The sequence below is a fragment of the Dryobates pubescens genome, chromosome 8, assembly GCF_014839835.1.
Source record: "Dryobates pubescens isolate bDryPub1 chromosome 8, bDryPub1.pri, whole genome shotgun sequence".
NCBI lineage: Eukaryota > Metazoa > Chordata > Aves > Piciformes > Picidae > Dryobates > Dryobates pubescens.
In genome coordinates, this window is record NC_071619.1 from 411,733 (window position 1) to 425,759 (window position 14,027).

General features: G+C 47.0%; 1 protein-coding gene across 1 annotated transcript in view; it reads left to right on the plus strand.

Annotated features, from left to right (window-relative positions):
• Window positions 1-14,027, plus strand: part of CPXM2 (carboxypeptidase X, M14 family member 2) — a 74,093-nt gene that overhangs the window by 15,215 nt on the left and 44,851 nt on the right. Inside the window, exon 2 of the mRNA XM_009910425.2 lies at window positions 11,547-11,656. Within this exon, the coding sequence (XP_009908727.2) occupies window positions 11,547-11,656 (110 nt within the window). The remainder of the gene's footprint in view (window positions 1-11,546; window positions 11,657-14,027) is intronic.

Genomic DNA, 14,027 nt, shown 5'->3' on the forward strand with positions numbered 1-14,027 from the left:
CCCTTGCTGAACTGCTAAACAAACCAGAGAAGATGTTTATACAGAATGAATTCTGGGAAGCTTTTGCAGGCAGCATAAAGCTACAAGATCATAGGAAGCTGGAATAGGGATGAAGGACCTCTGAACACTCAGTCATTTGAGTTGGAGAGGTGCCCACCCTTTGAGCTATTTGTCTGAACCTCTGTTGAACTGTTTCAGTTCCTTTGCTCTGTGCCATGGAGCTGGAGCTCCGTGGCAGTGTCCCTGCTGAACCCCTCGTTCCTCCTCCTGCTCAGTCAGAAATAATGGGAGCCACGTCTTCCTCATGGCATTTTGAGCATTTCTCTTCTTGCAGGCAGGAAGCTCAGAGGCCTGTGGAAGTCTACAAGATATGAACTGCATCCTGGTGATACTTCTTTTATTCAAGTTTTCTTTTTCTTTAGTTCCCTCAATTCAATCTTCCAAGACCAGTTTGAGGGCAGATAGAGAGGGGTAAATAAAGTGGAGGAATGTGCAAAGAGACCTCTGCCAAACAGACAAGTGACAGCTGGAAAGTCATCTGGAAGCTGGAAAGTCATCTGGAAGCTGAAATGCTTTAGGAAGAGGAGCAGAAGCTTACAGGAAGCAGAGCTGGTGAGGTGCGGGAAAGGGGAGAGCCTGACTGCAGACGTGGATTTCCTGAGCCCCTTCAAGCTCATCCCTTCTCCAGAAACTCCTTTGGGGAATAACTGATTCCCTTTGCAAGCTGGACTCTGTCTTTAGATTTCTTCCTGAGTGGTGCATTTCCCAGTGAAATTCCTGTGCTCCCTGGGGTTTGTGTTCCCACAGTGACCCCAGGCTCCAGTCACAGACCTCTTCCCTGGAGAAGGATCCATCCTGCACCCTCCTTGCACCCCAGCAATTCCACTTCCCTGCTCCTTCTGGTTTCCCTTATGTTTCAATGTGGGTAGAGACATTTCAGCCCAGGCCTGGCTTTCATTTTCTCAGATCTTGGAGATTTCATCGTTTCTGGGAGTTTTACTCCTTTTTGCTTTGAACCCTTAAATGCTCTGCTCTCAGGAGGCTTCCCAAGGCTGCAACAGCTTGGACCTAGGGTGCTTTAAGGCAAGAAGAAAGCTCTGTTATATGACTTCCTAAATATTTCGCTTTTCAGGACTTCTGGGTATATCCAGGCAACTTCTAGCAATTTCCTGTGAGCACTTGGCCAACCTTTTTATCCCCTCACTGAAACAGTGTTCCAGTTTGGGACTTTAAATGTATTGGCCACTCCTGGCTTCTTAGCACTGTCCTCGTTAGAACTGCACCTGAAACAACCAGGCAATGAAAAAAACAAAGCTCCATCAAAAAGAACACTGCAGTGAAAAGCAAGCAATTAAACTTGGCTTTATTTTACTGTGCTCTAGAAGAGAAACTGATTCTCTTCTCAGGCTTGGGAAGGAGCACGAAGTTGGAGCTCAGGTTAGTTGTAACCACACAGCTTTGTTCTGCAAACATTGGCTGCCCACTGTGGCTCCTGTGCTTTGTGGTAAGTGTTTGATTTCCTTCATTCCTCTCAGTATTTCATATCAAATAATAACAACAGATGTGTGTTTAGAAAACAGTCATGTACATGTCCCAGCTCACTGCCAGGCATGCCAGGCCCCCAAGAAGCTGAGACTTGCCCTGTGTAAAAGATTTGGAACCCAAGCTGGATGGATTTTAGGTATTTCCTGTCACAGGCTTTCTCTGTGGGTTGAGTATTTAGCCCAGATGTGCAAGCTGGAGGAGAATGAAGCAGCAACTGAGCTTGGCCTGGGCAGAGTGATGACTCACAAATGAAACTTCAAGGGCTGAGCACTCACTGCCACCCCCTCAGTGGCTTTCCACCATAGTGGGCAGCACATTAGCATTGGGGAATCATTTAGGTTGGAAACGACCTCTAGGACCATTTAGTCCAAGCACTTACAGCTGGCAAGAGAAGAAGGGAAATTAATTGCAAGGGTTATGAATACAGTTGGCTTGACAACCTCTGCTAAAATGGTCAGGCTGCCTTTGAGGGTCTTCTTGCTTGTGTGTGGAGGTTTGTTTGCAGCTGTGTGCTTGTCCACACACGGAGCAGGCAAAGTTTAATGTCACTTCTGAGTAGCAGCACATCCTTTGGGAAGGTTTAAAACTGAGAAGGATTATTTTTTCACAAGCCAAAGGGAATGGGTCTTGGAAAGGCCATCCTTTGCTATCCACCTGGTGTCATGGCAGATATGGACTCCTCTTCTCTGTCCTGTTGTTGAATGAGTACTTTTAGTTTTAATGGTGAAAACAAAAGCTGACATCTCAGCTGAGCTGACTAATGACTGCTGCCTAAAGGCATGGCTCGTGCTGCTTCATCAGGCTGGCTCTGAAGTTTGCTGGCTCCCATCAGAAGCTAATGTGAGAGAGCTAAGCTGGTCGAAAACAGCCTACTATGGGACCCACAACCGAAGAGTAAAGTGATTCTGTCTTCACCCCTGATTTCCTTGTGCTGGGCTTTGGACTGCTTCACCAAAGGAAGCCAGTGCCTGTTTCTCCAGCATTGCCAGCAGCTTTGCCACCTTACAGGAAAGTTTGGTCTGTGCTAGAGCTTAACTTGATTCCAGTTGAATAACCTTATGTGGTGCTGACTGGGAAGAGGCTGGTTTGAGTCCTTCCCAAGTATAAATTTAGCACTCGGGAGTGGAAGTAGCTGTAGTAGTGGTGATAAAATGCAATGGCTCCTCACTACCAACCAGACCTCCTTTACATCCTTTACAGCCTCGCCAGCTTTCCCACCTCTGTGTGTGTGTGGGCTCCATGTGTGCTGGGGAAAGTGAGAAGGTGAGAGCTGGTTGGTATCACAGCAGTGCCAGCTCTTGCAGTGAAATTAGGCGCCCTTGGAGAACTGCTGAAGCTCTTCACATCTCTTTAACCAGCAGGTTTACTACAGCCTCAGGGGTGTAATTCTGCTCCCGCACCCCCCCCCCCCCTTACTATGTCCTCTCTCTTGGATGCTTTCCTTGTGCTGTTTGGGATCCCTGCTTTGTTCCAAAATTGTGGCTCTGCTGCAGAATCCTTACAGTTGGCAGAAGTCCTGGCAGATGTACATACCCACGGCTGTGGGCATTTCCCAGGTTGTTTCTCTTTAAGGAATTTCCTGGCTGTGCTGTCACAACTGCACAGTGCATGTGCTGCACCTAGCTGTGGATGTATCTACTTCTGGAGAGAGTTACTACTACAGCTTTTGGGGAGGGGGAGGAAAGTAATTGCACCAGAAGCCAATTTTCTACTCCTGGAACTGGTTGTATGCAGTTGTAGTGTTTTGGGCAAAGTACACTCAAATGGGATTGTTGAAGTGGTTAAACTTCAGCACTTTGAAGGTGCCATTTATTGAGCCAGGGATCTATCCCAAAGAGCTATTTTGGGGTTGTACTTGTTAATGGTGTTCCAAGTTTCAATGGTTACTGTAATGGCTGCAATTCATATTCTTGCTGCAGAAGCTCTGGTCTTTCAGTATCCCTTGGGGATTTGATATTTTCAGCTGTTTGTGGCCTGAGGACATTGGACAAATCTGTGTTTCTAATGGTAATTCCAGTCCTGTACCAAGGCACTGCATGAGCAGTCTGTCTCAGATTTTTATTGCTCCATTGTTTGGCTAAGCTGTTTGTTTGGCTCTGGGGAAAAAAGGATGGTTCTCATGTTTGATGCCTGCACTCAGTTTTGTGGCTTTAGCTGGAACTGCAGAAAGTCTTCACTCTGTGCTTCAGAAAAAACTTCAGAGGTGGTGTTTCAAAGTCCATAGCACAGGCCTCAGCCTTAGTCAAAGCTCATCAGAAGAAGTTAAGAACTTCTGTTTTTCAGGCTATATTTGGGGGGCTTTGGCCATTAAGGGCAAAGTTGCTCTGCTGGAGCAACTGAATACATGTGTTCCTTTGTAAAGAAAGAGGACAGTTGTCAGCTTTGGCTATCAAAAGAGGGTGCCCAGTGTCACTGACGTCTGGGAGCTTTTCCTGCACTCTGCCTGTGGTGATGCTGAGGCACCTTCATATGCTGCTGGTCCACACTGCATACAGCTTACCTTTCCATCACTGTTCTTGTCACTGGCCTGGATGCCATGACTAGGGCTGCAGTGTGATTCCTACCCTTGTCTCCCCCACTCCAGGTCAGTAAGGTGGCGTTCCCTGTGTATCTGCCTGCACCTTCTCTTTTCCTTTCTCCTCTCTGCCTTTCTCTTTGCCTGAGGAGACATAAGGAAGGAGAGAAGCAGCCAGTTTAAGACATGGAAGAGCTGTGTTTCCATGCTGACCTATCTCTCCACCTGGAGGAGGCTGCTGCCTGCAGGCACAGATGGGTATGGCTGCTTCCCTGAGAAGAAGGAGCATGGGCAGCAAGAAAGAGAGCCAGGAGGAATAAAGGGAAAGCTTCTTTGCCAAGCATGCTGGCTCTGTGCAAGTGGCACTGGGCTCTTGCAGTGTCCACATCATCAGTCCTAAGCAGGCTGTACCGTGGCAGCAGCACACAGCTTTGGGAAGATGTAGGTATCATCAGGAATTTGCATCAGCCTCTTGGGTCTGAAAGCTTGGCCAGTCCCAGGGAGCAGCTTGCTAGAAATCCCTGCTGCCAGCTGGGCCAGCAATAACAGAAACTCTGCCTGCTAAATGTACTCTCTTCTTGCATCTAGAACCACTCACAGGCTAGGCTTGGAGGGAGGAGAAAGGTGAAAAGTAATGAGAGAAAACAACAGTGTACTTTCTGAAGCTCAGAAATGCTTGGGTTTGTTTCAGACCTGTCCTAGAGGATGAAGAGAATTCTTAACTTATTCTTTATTTGCCAAAACCAAGTTGCCCAAAGAAGTTATGCTTGTCCCATCCCCGGGGGTGTTCAAAACCAAGTTGGATGTGGCTCTGAGAGACCTGAATCTAGTGGAAGGTGTCTCTGTCCATGGCAGGGGGGGTTGGAACTGGATGATCTTTAAGGTGCCTTTCAACTCAAAACATTTTATGTTTCTAAGATACCTGTATTATAAGATTATTGCTGAATTTTCTCTCTTCTACTCCTGCATACAAACTGTATGTAAAGTAACAGCATTTGTTGCTTGTCCTGGAGAAAATACACAGCTGTGATGCCACATTAGAGAACAGCTAATGTTGTCTTGGGATCTGTTTGACTCTATTTGATCTTTGATTTGAGACTGTAATTCAGTGTTTTAAGAGCTGGATATACACAAATGATATAGATAGGTAGATGTGTACATCTGTGTGTGTATAAATAGAGAGGTGTAGCTGTGTAGATATGGGATTTATTGCTTACCTGTTGGGGTTACAAGAATAAAGCAAATAAACCCAAACTATGTTTGCTTCAAGAACCTTCACCTGCCTGTACTGTTTTGGCTAGTTTGTGGTGCACGAGGGCTGCATTCAGGCCGGGCAGGAACCCAGTGTGTGTTTCTAGGAGCACTTCAGACTTGCACAGAGTCAGACTGTGATCCACAGACCTGTTTGCAGGGAAAGGCTGGGCCATAGCCAGCACAGAGTGTGACTCATGCACATCTGTGGGAATTTCACACCTTCACCATCACATTGTCAAAACAGCAGATTTTAGCTAGACCACATTCCCCCCACAGATGTCCTAGGACTGTAAATATAACCATTTATTTAGAAAATGGAGAGGCATGTTCTGTTTAATGCAGCCCCCACAAAGGCTGTCCATCACAGGAAAGGAGTTCAAATCTATTCTCAGCCAGCAGCCTGTCAGCAGAGCTGTGATTTTGCTGTTCCTTCCCCTCTCAGGTGCATTGCAGCAGCACAATACTCTGAGTGTCGCTGACCCAAGTCTTACCTGGGACACAGGAATCAGTCTGGCAGAGTTCCATGAGAATTTTCCAGGGAAGATGAGTTATCTGCCACACCTCTCATGGTTTGTCTAATACCATAGGGACGTATGAGTAGTGTGGGCAGTATGATACAGGTTAGTCTTCATCCCCCACAATGGATGCTTAATGCTGTTCTTAACTCACCCATATCTCTAGCTTCACAGATTAGTATCTTGTTTAACCCTAAGCTTGCTTAAACAAGGCCTAAATCCTGTATCTACCCTGGGATGGCCTCAAAAAAGAACCAGGGAATCAAACCCTAAAGCTCAGTCTGTCATATTACATGGAACTGCCATGAGGTGTCTGACCAGACTGTGTAGGCAAGGCATGTGTGAAGTACCCAGAGAACAAGGCCTCCAGAGCAGGGGTGAGTCTGTAGCCAAGCCTGACAGGCAAATGGGTTTACAGCAAGAAGCAGATGGTGGTTTTAGTGAACACCAAGGGCACTGGAAATAGCATTGCAGAGCATGCCATGCTGGCACCACGCCTGCTTCCATTCCAGCATCATCTCTGTTGCAGTGGCTCACTGCTGGTCACTGTTACCCCCAACTTGGCAGACCCTGGCCACACTAAAACCAAGATGTGCAAGGTGATTTTGACCCTCTAAACTGACCAGCATCATCTTGAAAGATACCTCAGTGCCTGCTTGTGCTGCTGGGTGTGGTGATGCTGAAAGTCATAGTGGCAGAGTATGTTTTGATGGACAACGCATGGCTCAAATCAGTCACCCTGGCAAGACTGCAGAGTTACCATAATGAGAAAGGCTGAGAGACTTGGGATTGTCCAGCCTGGAGGAGAGAAGGCTCCAGGGACACTCTCTTGCAGCCCTTGAGTGCTTCAAGGGGCCCGTATGAAAGATGGGGACAGGGTGTTTAGCAGGGCCTGCTGGGGCAGGACAAAGGATGATGGTTTGAAACTAAAAGAGGTGAGATCTGGAATAGAAATAGGGAAGAAATTTCTAGACACTGAGGGTGGTAAAGCACTGGCCCAGGTTGCCCAGGGAGGTGGTAGAAGTCCCATCCCCAGAACCATTCCAGTTAAAGTTGGATGGGGCTCTGAGCAACCTACTCTAGTTGAAGATGTCCCTGCTGACTGCAGAGGCATTGGGCTGGATGAGCTTGGAAGGTCCCTTCCAACCCAAACCATTCTATGACCTTATGATTCCATGTTCTTCTGCAGGCTTCAGTGGTGCAAGCTCAAGCTTCAAATGCAAAGTTACAGACATCAACAGCTACAACAAAAACTCCTGGCACTGAACTGCCAGCACTGCCTTGACCTCCTCTTGTCTTCTCTGAACTTCTGTATCTGTGAAGACCCTTTGTCCCTACACAAACACTGGGAAGCACAAGGCGACCCTAACCCATGTGAAAATGACAAAGCACCTGGAGCAAAACCACATTTGGGGCCATGGAAAACAAACAGCCTGAGTGCATCCTGCTTCCAAATGCCAAGGCGACTGTCAGGCTGCACCAGGCTGGTGTGTCCCCATTTCTGGAGCCGAGGATCCCTGTGCATGAGGAGTGAGGCAGGCACAGACTGGTGGGAATTGAAAATGATTATAAGTATGGCTCTAAAAACTGAAGTGAGGAGGAAACATGATGCTTTTTAGTTGGGTTTTTTTTTCCTTTCCATTTGAAAAAATGGATATATTCCTAAACTGATGGGAAATATTCCTTGCATAAAGCAGCCATTTGTCTGCCCTGCCTCCGATAGAGGAGCACAGAGTGATTTGCTAAATGCACCCTTATTAGATACAAAAGCTATAAAGACAATCTCTGCTTACCTGAAAATGTTTGTTTAGACCAGGGGAAAATAAAACAAATTAGGAATTTAGGCAATAAAGATGATCAGAAGTGTTTTCCTTGCCCTGCTCATACATACATCTTCTGCTTAGAGCATTAATATGTTGTTAACAGCGCTGGATCATCCAGAGCAGCTGGGGCTGCAGCAGAGCAGCTGAAGTGGTACTGCAGGTGTAAAGGCAACCAAGATGGCTCTGCAGAAGGTGGTTTGTTGATTCAGTGGAAGATGCTGCATCTGTAGGGCAGAGCCATCAAGAGGCTGAGACTGCTTTCAAGCCTGGGCTGATACCCTTGCACAGAGCCACCCTGAGACTGCAAGTTGGGCTGATGCTGGCTTGAGGAAGGAGATCAGGAGCTCCTTCAGGTACAGACAAACTAAATTATGAACTGTATATTCAGATTTCAAAAGTGGAGGCAGTGACTGAAGTGATTCTCAAGTGTTTCCCCCTGCTGACTTCAAGGGAAAGGTGATGGCCAGCAGTGCTGCAGCACCACGAATCCCTTGCTGCCCTCAGCTGGGATGCAGGCCTCTGAACCAGAACTGAAAACAGTGGCCCCTGAGGTACAGCCATTTAACACAGTTAATGGGAAGGCTCTTTTGAAATGCAAACTTCACTGCTCAGGACACAAAGGTTACTAAGTGTATCCAAGCCCCATCTCTTTCTAGGTCTATAAATTAATTAATTTGATCCAGACATCCTATTAATGGCTTGTATATAAAGTGAATTCATGGTTGCACAACACACACAAAATCCTGCCTGGCTGTGTGCCAGGAAGAGAGAAATCTCCGTAGCTCAGCCTCTTCCCTGCACCTTGATGCTTGCTGTCCATCCGCTCTAAAACATAAAGGCTTTAGCTGCTGTTGTTAGTAAGTTGTTGTGTACATACTCTGTGGATTAAAAGGCCTTCCCAAGCCAGAGTGCATTTCCCCTGTGTTATAATGATCACTTTCTCAAAGAAATGCCCAGGAGCTGGGTGATTTGCAGCTGAATCTATAAGGTAGGAACTGCTCTGATCATTCTACTACCCAATTCCTGCAGCTTCTGCAGGTGTTCTGCAGACCAGCATGGAGCATACAATAACCATGAGGAAAGTGATTGATTGTGTGGCATGTTTCATTGCTTCATTCTTGAAGTTAAATAAAATATATTAAAGCAATACCTTAAAAGCTAAAGTCTTTATGAAGGCCATAAATCAATTTTGTTGCCTGTATGGTTTTCAAGAAGAGGTTTCCCTGATTATCTCCAGTAGCCTTAAGGAGCAGGGAGGACACAAAGCAACAAAAGGATTTATCCAAGATTGAATCCCCAGCATGACTCAGGATTTGTGTGGTTCAGGGCTTTGCTCAGTAGAGGATTGTCAGCTTGAGGTGGAATGTGTTGTATTACAGAGAGTAACTTTATCAGATGAGGCTGTGCTGAAGCATTTGCCCCACCACCTCCATCCATTGCAGACTGAGGGCTTTGCCTCATGTGCTCCTGCTTGCAGCACTTTATTGATGGTGCAATTCATGGGGATGTGGAAAAAATTCATTTCCCTGTGCTATAAATGTTCTGGCTATAAACAGAAGACCTAATTTCACTGAAAAGTAAAATCAAAGATCTTCTCTTGGGGAAACCAACAGAGGGTTCATATCTCAGAGCTACTGCAAACAGTAGGCTTGATGTCTCCAGGAGCATGATCCCTGTGCAGGGCTGCACAGATGGACGCATCCATAGGTCAGGAGGCTCTTATGGAGAATCCTGCTGTTCCCTTCCTGGTTCAGGATGGTCAGTGGAGAAAGAGAGGCCAGCGGTGTGAAAGAAAGGCTTTGCATTCATTTTCAGTCAAGTCTTGGAGCAAAATGGTTGATTGTTCTTAACAATGAGAACAAAAATTCTTATGTGATTTGGTCAGTTAGTGAAGTGACAGCAAAACGTCTGCCTCACCTGCAGAGAAAGCAAGCTGGGTGTTCTACTGAGTCATAGCAATAGCAGTAGGAGAGGATTTCCTGCATACTATTTAGTTGAGGACAAAGATCTGATGACTTCAGTACAGTAAGGGGTGAACACACTGAGAAAGGGCAGTGTGCTGTTCACAACTGCAGAGGGACTTGTACAGCATCACAGGCGCTCCTGCCTGCTCTGAGAGCCCAGTCTTACTCCTGGCAGAGACCTGGCAGAGACTTGAGACTTCTCCCAGTCACAACGCAATGAAAGATGAAACACTCTTTAAGGAAATGCAATTAAAACAATCAGCCAACGACACACAAATCCTCTGAGCCATTCCTTCCTTTGCCTTGCCTCATACATCCTGTCTCTTCTCTGGTTTGGGTAATCAAATTGAAAGCTCTTTGAAATGAAGAACTGTCCACATTTTGTCTCTCCTATAAGGCTAAGATCACTCTTGGTACTTCAGAAAACACACTAACATTTAGCATTTGTCTCTACTGCTTCTGACAGAAAAGTTCTTACACAAATGCAGGGCCAAATGGCTCTAAGGATGAACAAAGAAGTAGCAGTGTGAACTGACAGCATATGAGCTTTGCTTCCTGAGGGATTCTGGGTTGCTAGGAGCTAAGGGCTAGCAGGGGAACTCTCCTGTGTTTCTTCAGCTTGTGATGCTGTAATGCAAAACCACACCTGGAAGTTAGACATGGCCAGGGTGGGACTGTCAGCTGCCTGCCCTCCTGACATTTTGGTGAGTGATGAAAAGCATCTCTGCAAGTGGGGTACAGGTACAGAGCATGGCACTGAGCTCTTCAGCAATTCTCCATCCACTGTGACAGAAGCAAGCTCCCAGTCCCAGGCAGGCAGTGAGGAGGGAGAGTTTGGGGACTGGAAGGGCCTGGTTTGGAAAGCAGCTGCTGCCCAGCTCCTGTATCTGCCACAGCTCCTTGTGCAGGTTGCATCTGACTGCGGGGAACAGTCTGTCCTCTATCCAACCCACAAAGCAATATGGCTGCAGCAGTGCAAGTCTGGTCTAACCCAACCAGAACCTGACTTAAATCACACTTGCAGCACAACATTCCACCTCTGCCCAACGCAGACTTGTCAGTTCCAGCTGACGATTACTTCAGGGTCTCTAAATTGTGCTCTCTTGTACAATTTAGGTGCTTCTAAAGTGTCTCTCTGTGCTTTTGTTCTCCTCACCAGGGTATTCTGAGGGTAAACGTGGTAGGCATTGTCAGGGACTAAAATGCTGTGGGGGCCAGGGTCATTTTGGAGCAGGAATGTTTCTCATAATCATGAAGTAGACTCTTTCCAACATCTTATCTTCCAAATTCAGAACTCCAGACTTTAGTCTGCTGCAGGCTGACTAGCTGCTGAAATAATGGCCTCCTCCTTTTCTTTCTTCAAGGCTTTGCCCAATTTGGAACTTAAAGAGTTGTTTGTTTCACAGTTGCCCTCTTTGTGCTTAGTCATTCCACAGAGCTCTGCTGTCCAGCCTCCCAGCGCTCTGTAACAGATGCTATTGTGCAACAGGAGGGACAGTGATTGCCATTTCCAGAACAGAGCTTAATTGGAAACATAACTTCATACAGTAGCTTGGAATGAATGCAGGAGGTGAAAAGGAATAATAAATCTAATCAAGAGATGGGGAAAAGGGAAAAAAAAGCCCAAACAGGGTAAAATGGAAGGCCATTTTGTACTAAAAATCATGTTCCAGGAAATACTCTGCATGTCTGTGAAAAACTGAAGCACAGAGCAAGCAGTTAATAACTATGTGAGCCTCTCAAAGAGCCAGATCCTCCTCTGGGGTAAGGCAGCTCTGCTTCACTGGGTTTGTGAGAGCTGCCATTCCTCATTGACCTCAGCTGAGGACCCCGGCTTGGCACGCTGGAAACCCAGGAGCTTTGAATACTTGTTTGTTTTGTGTTGGGATTTCTCCCTTAATTGCTTTTTGATCAATCTTTTGTTTTGTAGATTGTCCTCCACTTGGTCTGGAGACATTAAAGATCACTGACTTCCAGCTCCACGCCTCCACAGCAAAGCGCTACGGCCTGGGGGCACACCGAGGAAGGCTGAACATTCAGGTAACATCACTCTTGCTCTTCAGAGTGGGAGAATGGCTTGAGGCTGTGCTGCTGTACAAAGAGAACCCAGGGATGGTTATTGGTTCTGACTGCTTTGTCAGCCCGTGTAATTCAAATGAAGGGGAAACACCGGGATTAGGGAGAGGAGGAGGCTGATGGACAGCCCCTGGCTTTGCGGGGCTTAGAGAAAAGCTCCACACCTCATATGCTGAGGGTGCAAATCCGAAGCAAGGGTGGAGGCAGCCCAGAACGGCTCCCTTCCTAGCTCCCTTAGCAGTCAGTCCGGAGCAAAGCCCACACAGCAGGTTCCATGTTGGTTGTTTGCCTGCCGTTAATGGCAGTGGTTAATTGAAACTGTGCTTTCCAGTGAAGCAGTTGCCCTAAGGCAGGGTCTCAGAGGCAGTGATTATAGTACCAAAGAATGCTTCAGTTCAGAAGTCAGTAGCATACAATTGGCTTTAGCTTCTCTTGTTTAGGACTGAAGATGTGCTTTGATGGTTTGCAGGGCCCAACTCCATTTCCCCATTCCTTGTGTTTCCATTCCCCCCTTTGTTAGTGCTGCTTCCTGAATTACAGTCTTGGCCACGGTAAATCCATTGCTTTTGCATCACAAGGTACATTTTAATCTCAAAGTAATAAACAGCATGCTGATACCAAGTTAACAGTGAAAAATCTCTACAGTTTAATTTGTTACCCTCCATTAGATATTTTTTTCTCCAGCTGAAGGTTTTTGCCAGTTAATGGACTGGGAAGGATGAGCTCTCATCAGCAGTGCAATTTCACATGGTGCAACGTGATGGTGTGATGGTGGCCAGCTGCTGGAAGGAAACTCTGCACTTTCCCCTCTTGCCTCAGCTTCTTTTGGAGTCTCTGTGCAAACAGCTCAGACGCTTTCCCTCCAGGGAGAGAAACTACTCTTCCCCTCCCTTATTTTGTTCCCTTGTTTGTTTTGATGAGTTAATGTTGGCCAGAAAGCTCAATGCACTTTGCTATGGAGCCACATGGACAACGGAGCCACTGGTGGTAAGTGGCAGGACACCAACAGGGAGGTAGAACCTGTCCCTTCCTTCCCAGGCCAGTGTGCAGGTGCAGCAGGCTGGGTGTGATGTGAGATCTCCTCTGCAGCCTTCGGATTGAATTTTGAGGTCTGAGGCAGGCATTTTGCTTCTTTACTTCATGTTCTCTGCTAGGAAAAGCCCCATGAACACAGAAGTGGTGTGCAGAGGAGGTTCATGTGGGTTCTGCAGGGATGTCTGCTTAACACCATTGAATGGTTTGGGTTGGAAAGAACCTTCACAGGTCATCTAGTCCAACCTTCCTGAGGTGAGCAGGGACATTTTCAGCTAAGCCAGGAATGACTGGGAATGTTTCCCGGGATAGGGCATCCGCCACCTCTCTGGGCAAGCTGGGCCAGAGTCTCACCACCTTGGTGGTAGAAACTCTTTTTTTCCCCCCTTATGGCTACTCTAAATGTACCTTGGGTGTAAGTGGATGATTTTCCTTTGCACTTCAGCACTCCCTTGCACTTCCTTGCACTTCAGCAGTGTTTCAGAGGTAGCTGCTATCACACAGAACAGGTACCAGAGGGGCTGATGTGTCAGATGGGCAATGAGGGCCCTGGGGGTTTGTTTGCTGCTCAGCCAGGCAGGTTGTGGCATGCTGGACAGAGGCACAAGGCACTGGTTAAGCAGCTGTGTTTTCATGCTGCTCAGTACTGCACATGGCAAAAAAAAAGGTCACTGGGCCCAAGCCTGGGAGACAGAAGTGCCAGTGAAGTCTCACCAGAGCACTAAGTGATGAGCAATTCTATGGGCTGCTGCCCTTGTGCCATGGTCTGGGTATCCCCACAGTGCCATCAAGACATTCATATGACTCTTCTGTTCCTCCCTAAGGAAAGGCAAAATCCACTTTCTGCTCAACCTCATCACCTGATGCAAAGTCAGCTGAGAGGCTTAGAGCTCACCCCAGGTAACTGGCACTGCCTCACTTCACAGCCACTCTGCACAATAATGAAGCTTTTCAGAGGCTCCTGAGGGTTATTTTTGCTGGGCAGATTGTTTGAAGCATATAGAATTAATCAGTTGGTGCCTGCTTTATCCTGAAGAAGAACAGGACCAGCAGGTCTGGGTAGGGCCTTCTAGGATCTGCTCCTCTTGTGACCTTGCACTCCGGGGGACCTGGGCTTGCTCCCAGGCCTGATGAATGTGATGACTGTGCTGGGACCTCCTAAAGAGCAGGAGCACTGCTACTGGAGTCCTGTATATTGGAGATCCACCCTGCAACTGCAGTACAGCACCAGTAGTTCACTTACAGCACCAGGTGTAATTTAACTTCATCAGGAAAAGTCATAGCCTGAAATAATATTGGTTGA